Source organism: Acipenser ruthenus, chromosome 30, assembly GCF_902713425.1.
Source record: "Acipenser ruthenus chromosome 30, fAciRut3.2 maternal haplotype, whole genome shotgun sequence".
Taxonomy (NCBI): Eukaryota; Metazoa; Chordata; class Actinopteri; order Acipenseriformes; family Acipenseridae; genus Acipenser; species Acipenser ruthenus.
The window spans coordinates 12,802,173-12,811,771 of NC_081218.1; the positions used below are offsets into that span (position 1 = coordinate 12,802,173).

At 42.0% G+C, this 9,599-nt stretch overlaps 1 protein-coding gene across 1 annotated transcript; it reads right to left on the reverse strand.

Moving 5' to 3' along the window:
• Positions 1-3,255: 3,255 nt before the first annotated feature.
• Positions 3,256-8,774, reverse strand: LOC117435265 (cingulin-like). Its single transcript, XM_034058307.3, has 5 exons — positions 8,236-8,774; positions 5,842-6,458; positions 5,293-5,446; positions 4,399-4,498; positions 3,256-3,730 (listed from the first exon to the last, which is right to left on the reverse strand). The coding sequence occupies exons 1-5, from the start codon at positions 8,518-8,520 to the stop codon at positions 3,489-3,491; spliced, it is 1,398 nt and encodes a 465-aa protein (XP_033914198.2). The 5' UTR covers positions 8,521-8,774; the 3' UTR covers positions 3,256-3,488.
• Between the last annotated feature and the right edge of the window lie 825 nt (positions 8,775-9,599).

Sequence of the window (9,599 nt, forward strand, 5' to 3'; positions counted from 1 at the left end):
GTGCTGAGAGTGCTAGGCTGCAGTGTGGAAGGAAGTAGGGCTTGATTAAGCTATGGGTTTGTTTAAGTGCATGGCTAGTGTAAAGTGTAGTGGGTTAGAGAATGTAAATGGTTAGAGCACTAGTTTTCAGGGTGGAAGGTAGTGGGTCCTCTATGTGTAGATCAGAGGTAAAAGTTCAGTAGTTCAGTACAGTATCCTGGCTTTTAGTGAGTTTACATAGAAGTTGGAACACTATGGGGCCTGAGAAGCGAATACCCCGCTATGCCAGGGACATTAATTACTATTTGGCAGAACCTTTCAGAACAGGAATTATTTTTCAATAACCTCGAGGGAAATAATTATAGTACATGAACAGAGATTTGAGAAAGAGCCTAACTACACCACAGCTTTCCTGTGAAGCCTGTAGGGTGAAGTTTAGCTGACAAGGCAAGTCATCAAAGTGGACCACTTCGTGCCTGCCAGATGTTTAAAGAACAGCAATCAAAGACGTACAGCCAGATTTACTGTGCTGCCGACCCAGGGGTAAATGAGTGCACCATGAAAATAAACTCATAACTCCTCTGAAATGTTGCATGGGATATTCTGGGGAGTTCATTCATGTTCTATATTTGCTATAATTGTGTCTCTGGGTTTCATGGCTCCAATACTGAGTTGTACGAATTTTAATACGGGTAAGAAAAGCACATAACCACACGTTTGTACATAGACGAGACTCTTTCTTATTTTCAAAGGGAATTGATTAGAATGATCACTATATGCATGTGGTCTTGAATTGGGGTGCACAGGATCCATTTATCATACCTGGATGTTGTCACTAGGAGTGGACAGGAGTTGAACCAGAGTTTGATAGTAAACACCTCATTTATTTTTACTTCTTTTATCTACCTGTATTAGTCTCTCCTCTCCAATGCATTCATTGGCTCGCTATCCCTACCATTTAGAATCATTGCTGCCCAATACCGACCTTTGGTTAATTTGATTGTTTTTTTCATAAAAAAAATAATTTGCAAAGTAGCAAGTATCATACTTTCTGTGTGTGTATTAGTCGTACAAAAAAAGCCACAACAGATGCTTGTAAGATCCGAGTACTCGGCACACTCATAGTCTTTACTAGTTTGACAGTAAGGCACCAAACTAATTATCAGTCGTAATGAAATAACTTAAAATTCTTATTGAACCAAGCTGCCCAGAGCTGAAGAGCTCCCCATGCCATTGATTTGGCACAATGCACTATCCAACACCACTCTTATGACAGCCTGTCAATCAGCCAGAATTGTGACAGCTCTTCGCCACTCTGCTATACAGCGTTACCTCCCAGGAGCCCCTTATTATTGTCGCAGCTGTTTGTATGCCCTCAAACTTTATCTGTCATATCAGTGCTAGGAATAGCTTGGGCTGCCTGCTCAAAGAGCCCTCGTTCTAGGGACAGGAGTGGCGCAGTTTCCTTAAATATTCCCTAAACTAAAGCTTAGAAAGCAGCTGAGCTGTGAAATGTAGAAATGTTATAAATAAACCAGGAATGTATGCGTGGCATCTTCTGCCACCTACTGGATCAACACAGGATAGCAGCCAAGAGGCAAGAAGGCTCAGGGTTGATAACTGATCAGTTACCTGCTGCCTATAATAAACTCTCATTTTCTTGAAAGCAATTATAGACACTTGTTTTACCTCCTCTCAGAACATGCTGGTAGGATGCTGTGTATTTTGCCTGTTTCGTTTTTAAACAGGGGCAGGATACCGACGGGGAGCTGTCTTTTCACTGTGTAAAATGAGCAGTCTGCTGAAGTAGGCCAAAGCCACGCCGTGCTACTGTATCCAGAGCCCCCATTGTTGTGCAGAGGGGGAAGATGAATCTCCTTGGCTATATGAGGAAACTTGACCCCCACACACAGAGCGCTGAGTCCTTGAGGACTTCAGGCTGCCATGCAGTTCTTTTATCTCAATTTAGAAAGTGTGGCTTCCCGAGCAGTGACTTCACAGAGAAACAGGGCAGTTTATTCAGAGAACATTCCTGGCAGACAGCAACAGGGAAACATCTCTGCTTATCAGGGTGTGAGTTATTTAACTGTCACAGCGGCATCTGATACAGGGTTCGGGTGATCACTGGGTGCTGTACTTAACTCTGCTGCAAAATGCATCCTTGTGTGATCAGTTTGGGTCATTTTTACTTTTAGGAAAACAAATGCTCAGTGAATACGTGTCAAGTAGAAGAACTGTCTGGTAGTCAGGAAGTGGCATGGGCGATATCGGACAGACAAGGTCAAGAACCAAAATGTAACAAGAGTTTTATTGCGATTAGAAACAGGTAAACAGTGCCTTTGCTTGACATTTTTAAACATTATAAAATTCATTTATAGACCTATCCATCGTTTCAGTGTTTTGTTTTTCTTTCTGTTGCACTTTTATTTTAAGCTAGACATTCTGAATGTTCTGCAGTCATCCTCCATGTGCTAGTGCCCTGGAGCAACCTGATTGGTGGTTGAAAGTTCTGAGTTTTCTCATATTGCTTTAACACATCAATAAGCACTTAGTACCCAAACTGCAGAACAGCTTTGGCAGGTATTTCACTGCGAGAGCTGCATTCAATTTAGAAATAGATGCAATTGCTGCAGTGAAGCCAAGTCGAAGATTCCTGCAGGAAATCCTTTTAATTCCAAAGCTTTGAAGTTCAGTTGCAGTGCAAGTCCGAAGGCGCTCCCAGAATCGAATCAGTTCAAGCTGAAAACGAGCACCAGAACACAGAGAGGTGCCTCCTCAGCAGAGCCCCTAACAAAACTATAAAAGCCATGGCCACAAAACCTAGGGTTGATTTTTATTAAAGGAGTTTCATCCACAATAAGAACAATAGAATTGAGACTACACATAGAAACACAGTAAAACTCTCATGAGCCCAATGGTGAGATTACAATTGGCTGGTAACAAACTCTGTACCACCCAACTGAATTAACTTTAACTGGGAAATAAATACACATTTTGGAGGGGGATAGAGCAAATATGGGTCAATTTAAATTTAAATTTGAAAAACATGCTTAAAAAATGCTTTCCCGATCCCATGTGTTCTTTACAGCAGTGGCTCCCTCTGGTGTTTAATGAATGAATTTCAAGTGGTTCCATCCTGTGATTTTTCAATGGAAAGCTAGCAGTACTTAAAGAAAAGTTTTATGACCAGGGCATAGCAGAATACTAGCTGAAAAAACATATCCAAGATCTTTCTTTGTGTTACCCTTCTTTGTTACAAAGAGTGCAGCAAAAAAAAAAAAATCAATAAAGCCTTTATTACATAGGCTGCACAGAGGAAGAAAATGCTGCTTTGCATGTGTGCCTTTGACCAAACAAAAGACATTTCCTGTCCTGTGAACCGTGGGAGTCTAGACAGCTGCCAGTAAACATAAAAATAAAGTGGAACATTTCCCTCCCTGTTTGCATAGCTAACAACCAAAGCAGCCAGGGTGTTCACCTCACTGTGACCTTCACCTGTGCCTCACCGTTTAGGCACACGCCATCCAGTTGACCATGGCACTGGTGGGGCCAGGCTCCCCTACCCTGTCAATCTGCACAGTGAAGCCAAAGTGACCGTGATCCGAGACCTTGACCGTCACCCCCAGGCTGGCTTGAGCGAGTCCCACAGTGATGACAGGCAGCCTGGCCACACGCTCGGGGAAGGAGACTGATCTCAGCAAGGGCCAGGTGCACTCCTCCCCACAGCGAGCCTCCACTTCCCCTGAAAAACCTGCAGGCACAGGAAGGCTGTCAGAGTTCTCAATGTTAGGATTGAAAGAACTGCAGGGTAGCAAGCGCAGGTCACAATCAGATAGTGATCCTGTGATTCAGTGGGATACGTTTATATGTATTTATTCAGACAGTTATTCTTTAACCAAAAACAAAAACTAAAACCAGACAGAAGCTGGCTATAGTCACGATTAGCCGTGTCCGTGCTTCAGTTTAGTTTACTACTTCTAAGCCCTTCACAAAATGTTTAAACTAAACTCTAGGAGACATCAGCCACTAAATGTATTCAGTAGATGCTTTACTTGCTTTGTAGTTACCTGGACAGTTTATTTTAGCACACTGTACTGCTCGCTAAATGGGGGCCACTGTTTAGCAGTGCTTAATCACACAATCCCTGTGTCGTTTTATTTTTTCTTTGCTTGCTGGATTGTACATCTTCTTAGCGGATCTGACACAATCAATAACTCTGTGTCTAAGTGTTTAATTTGCTGCAGTTTTATAAAGTAACTCTACCAAATACTCGGACACGTGGAAGCTGGGTGCATGCTTGTTTAAGAAATGCTGTCACTTGTTAAAATACATACGATTTTACAGAGCACCAGACCTGACTCTGGGGGAGTCTCTGTAGCCATTATAATAAAATCACATGAATGATGAAGGATAACTCACAGTGCTGCACAGTCTCACTCAGTCTGCTCTCCAGCTGCTCCAGTGCCTGTTTGACACTCTGTATCTCCCCCTGCTGGCTAGCCTGGGGAAGACTCTCAAGCTGAAAACACAACCAATGACACCAGTTAAACATGAAACACAACCAATGAAAACAGGTACACCTGAAGTAGATATCCTTTGCACTCTGCATGCAACATAACAGTAAACACACAATGCGTAGGGAGGGACTGTTTCCACACCCTGTAACTCTGAATGGATTGTGTAACTTGCCAGCCTGCCTGCCTGTCTCATCCCGGTACAAATTAATTTGTGATGCACTGCCGGTTAATGAAACAGACCTTAGGAACACTTTGGTGTTCAGTTAGGCAGGTGCTAATGGAGTGAGCCCTGCTCCCAGGAGCTGTCACATTCCATCGACACAGATGCTTTCTGACAAGAACTCCCTCGCAGCCAGGCCGACGGGGAAACCACATGGTTGTTTTTTTTTTTTTTTTTGGTCAGCCTGATTATTTTCATTGTTTTTCTGAATCTTATTAAAGGCAGGACCCGGAGTTCCTAAGTTTTTGCTCCAGTGAGAGAGTTTTTTTAAAAGGAAAAGCTGTTAAATAATTCAATTCTGATACAGTTTTTTTTTTCCAGTTCTGAAATACGAAGGGCACATTTTCAAGAACCTTTATTCTTCTAATAATTTAAGCGGTAAAATGCATTTACTTGCTCCTTTGCAACAAAGTTTTTGTCATGCCTTTATTCACTTAAAACTAGAAACAAACAACCCACAATATGAAATGTAACTCTTAGACAACAATGTACGCTGTATCTGAGTAGCCTCATGAAGCACGAAGTAAAATCAGCTTCCAGCCTGGTTACTGAAGCAAGGACATGGTGAATGGTTACCGTGTCGATTCGGGCTTGGGCAGCCTCGAGCGAGGATCCCAGCTCTGTGTTCCGGTTCTGGGTTTGCCTACTCTGGTCCTTCAGCTCCTGGCGAATGGAGTTCAGCTCCTCATCCAGGGAGGCCCTCTGAGCCTGAGCAACCTGCACCACCTTCCTGCAACACCCACAGACCACAAGACCATTGGTAAGAAGGGCGTCGAGGTTAACGCTAGTTGATAATTCAATCATGTGACCATGGGGAGATGGTCGTGCAACCTGAGAACCTCTCTTGGATCACCAGACAGTCGCACAACTGGAGAGTCTAGAGAGTTTACTAAACTTAGGCACCTGTATGTCAGCCACTGCTGCAGTTTATCTGAGTACACTCTATAAATGAATAGCACTAATTTATCAATACAGGGTTTAATCTCACAATTTCTGATGTTTTGCACAGTCAATCAAAGTGTAAACTATGTAGTACCTTTACATTTAATACTTTTTAAACTAATTATTTGTTAAATTAATAGCTGGTCCAAAAGACTAATGAAATACAGTCCCTATGCAACTAACCTGACATTAGCCAGTTCCTGTTCGCTTTTAACCATCTCTTCCCTCTGATTGGCTTCAGACTCCTTCAGCGACAGGACTTCCTTCCCCTGCTCCTCCAATTGAGACGTCAGGGCGCTCAGCAGCTCGGCATGGCGGTCAAGCTTGGCCTCCATTTCCACAGCACTGCCAGCGAGAGCCTGAAGGGTCTTGTCCAGCTTTGCAGCTTCCTCTCGGACCTCCTCAAGCGCCAGGCTGTGAGTTATGGCAGACTCCTCCAGACCGCCCACCCTCCCCCTGTACCCAGTGACAGTACTAGACAAGGAGTCGACGTTTCCTCTCAGTTCGGAGCTCGTATGCATGATGCCGTTGAGCTGCCGATGCAGCAATTCCAGCTCGGTGGTCTTGAGAAGCTCTAGAAGGTCCTGGATTTTCCGCAGCTCCTCTTTGGGTGCTGCAGCTTCCTTTAATTCATCCAGGCCCGTCTTTATCTGTGCCTGCAGGGTGGACAGTTTACTGGGCAGGTCAGAAGTCAGGGCGTGGTCCATGGTGACCGTTGCCTTGCTGATGCGCTTTTCTATCAGGATGTGAGTCTCTTCCAGACCGCTCAGCCTCTGCTCGTAGTCCGTAATGCTGGACAGCTGCGCGGGAGAGAGAGAGAGAGAGAGGCAGAGAACTGACTTATGAAAAAAGTCAAAATAATAAATCAAATTAAATGTACACCTGTAGCATTTTAATATTGCTTCTCATCCAAGGGAAAGATGTCAAAATTTGCATTCAACTCTCAGACCAAATAAACAAACTATTCTCTAAGCCTTCTTTGCATATTGTAATGCTTTCTTCTTTCAATCCATTCTATTGGTGAATAATGAAAAAACATATCCATTAAAGTTTCCAATTGAAAGCAGCAACCTACAAATGTATTCTGATATTCATTAAAAAAAAAAGGTTTTAGTTTGACTCGCAATTAAGGCTGCAACAGTTTTAAGTTTAAACAGTTGCACATTTATAGGATCACCTTGAGCTTGTAAGTTAAAGAATTCTCTCATGGACCAGGGGGGAAAAGTAATTCTGTAATTCTACTAGTGGAAATCTTCACATGCTAAATGTACGATACCTTGTGTCCTAGCATGTGTTTAGGGGTAGCAGATGATGCAAATTGAGGGTGTGAAAAGACAATCAGAATGGAGATACATGCATAATCAAATCACACTGCGGTTGATTACCTTGGTATATTAATTTGACTAATAAAATACAACTGTGCAGTCACAACAGTAATGCACAGCATGTTTCAAGCTGCATAATCTTGCGTCGAAGGAGGATTGACTAAGGCAGTGAGCAATCTCAATGGTGTCAGTCTGCACAACTTGATCTCACCTTTTCAAGACAGGCCTTGCCCTTAGGCTGGTGCTGGAAACTTAAAAAACGATTCAAAATCTCAAAGCTAGTTTAGGACAGGAGCACCGCATACAGAACAGCCCTGACAGCATGGACACATTTAGGACTTAACATGGGACCAGACCTCAAAAGATATTTAGCTACAACAACAAAGTTGTTCCGGTGCCTCCTAAACCCCACAACTCTAGACTATACTGGACTTGGCTCCCAGTTGTACCAGTACTTGCATCAGCTTGTACTTGCACTGAACTGCTCCATACCTTGCTGTATTCCACTACTGCTCTTAATTATAACTACTTCCTGTATCTTGTATTTGAATTTACTCTTATAGGTATCCGTATTCATGTTTTTTGTAATTATTATTTGAAATCTTTCTCATCCATTTATCATACTTACGACGTGCTCATACTGGACTTTACTCTTATAAGCAAATAGTTTTACTATAAGTTAACTGCTCAGTCAAACTCGCTCTCAAATGTAATTATTTACTGTACTCTTTAGTTTGCTTTTATTTGAATTTGATCTTATTTGCTACTGATTTTATTGTACTTTACCTGTAATATGACACTCTGTAATGTGATATTCTGTGATGTGGTATTTTGTACTATGAGACACTGTACTGTGGTGTTGAGTTGACAGCTTGGCTTTGTTGTTTAGGCTTGGGAATGTGATACACTTCCATAGGCAGCGCTGACTAAACTGTGTGGCGTTTTGACTTCAAGGTGTAGTAGACTTTCTCAGGTCTTGGATCTTGAAACATGTTTCACGTTAAACAAATACTACAGCCTTATTTGAACGGTAGTCTTTGTTTTCAGTTGCTAATGCACAGCAATGTTGTTAGTTTTCCTATGACAGGCAGTGCCTGAGCAGTTACTTAAGCAACACGACTTGTTCATGTTTGCTGAACTATTTAGTTCATAGGGAAGGAAACCAATTAAAGGAAATTTGGATGGGAGCAGTTAAAAATAATTACACATACAAAAACAAAAAAAGGAACCATCAAAAGAAAAGCCTGCATACCTTTTCGTTCGCTTCTCGGAGCTGTTCGCCGACATTCTCCATCTGGGAGAGTTTGCTCTGCAAGCGCTCGACGCTGTCTGTCAGGGAAGTTACAGTTTGGTGCTGCTGGAAACAGAACCAAGTTGCGGTAGAACCGCCAACCACGAAGAGCAGGAATAAAACACACACCGACCCGCTGTGACTGCCTCCTCCTCCTCCCTGCGGCTCCGGCTCCACAGCACTGTGGCTGGATGAGTTCTCCTCATGGCTGTGATTGCTTTTTCCTTTCCGGTGTCTGGCTGTCATTTTTTTTTTGTACTATTAAATATCGAGTTAACAGATTGCAGTGTGGTGAGAAAAAAACGAACTAGTATTATTTGCTAAATAAATATCTTGATATATTGTTAAATAATAGAGCTCACGCTCTTCACTTTGCCTGTCAAAGTCACTTTAAAACTTGAATGAAGACGCTCATTCAAATGCATGCCTTCCCTTGTCACAGAGGACCGAACTGCAATCGGCCAATAAACACAGTAAAGGTGGGACGAGCTGATATTCCAAATGTGGAAATCACTGTGCGGGAATATAGTATTCTATCCAATAAAACACGGATACAGCTTTAAGGGGGCGTAGCCCATGTGTAACCGGCCAATCGTTATGGAGCCGCTGAGCCGCGGTGCTGCGCTGTTGTCTAATGCTGAAGAGGGACACGTGCAGTTCGGTGTGTTTATATTACTATTATTCAAAGACCAGCGGGTTATTTTAGGAATAACCGAGGAATGTGTGCTAAGCTTGAGTTAAGCAGGCTGGTGTTACATGCTGCTTGTGTTTAAAAGTAAGTATAGCAATGGCATTTAACAACAGTGCACATATAGCCAACTATAGTATTTGAAAGCTACACATCCCAGATACTGCACCAACAAGAAGCCAGGAGTAGAGTAGTGTATGTTTAATTTGTTAATACCTTTTTTATTTTTTATTTTTTTATTTTTTTATAAATGTATATCAATGCATTTAGCACATATTTCAATGAACACTTTTTTTTTCTTTAATTAATACATCTGAGAAAATTTAGTAAAGCCAAGGGTTATCATAAACAAACAGCTTTCAGATTATTTATATATATTTTTTTATTAAACCTGTCAATAGTTATGTGTTTACTGTAATAGGCTAGACAGTGCTACCGGGTTTTATAGTATAAATCAATAAATAACCACATACCGATTTTGTATTTAATGCACAAGGTAGGTTGTCATCAGGACTCTGTACACTAATGCTGTGCCTCCTTTGAGGAAGGTATCTATTCATATTTTGTACTTGGTATATTTCCTTTGCTTTTCTGACACAGCTTACTGTAACAACATATACATATCATTTACACATCC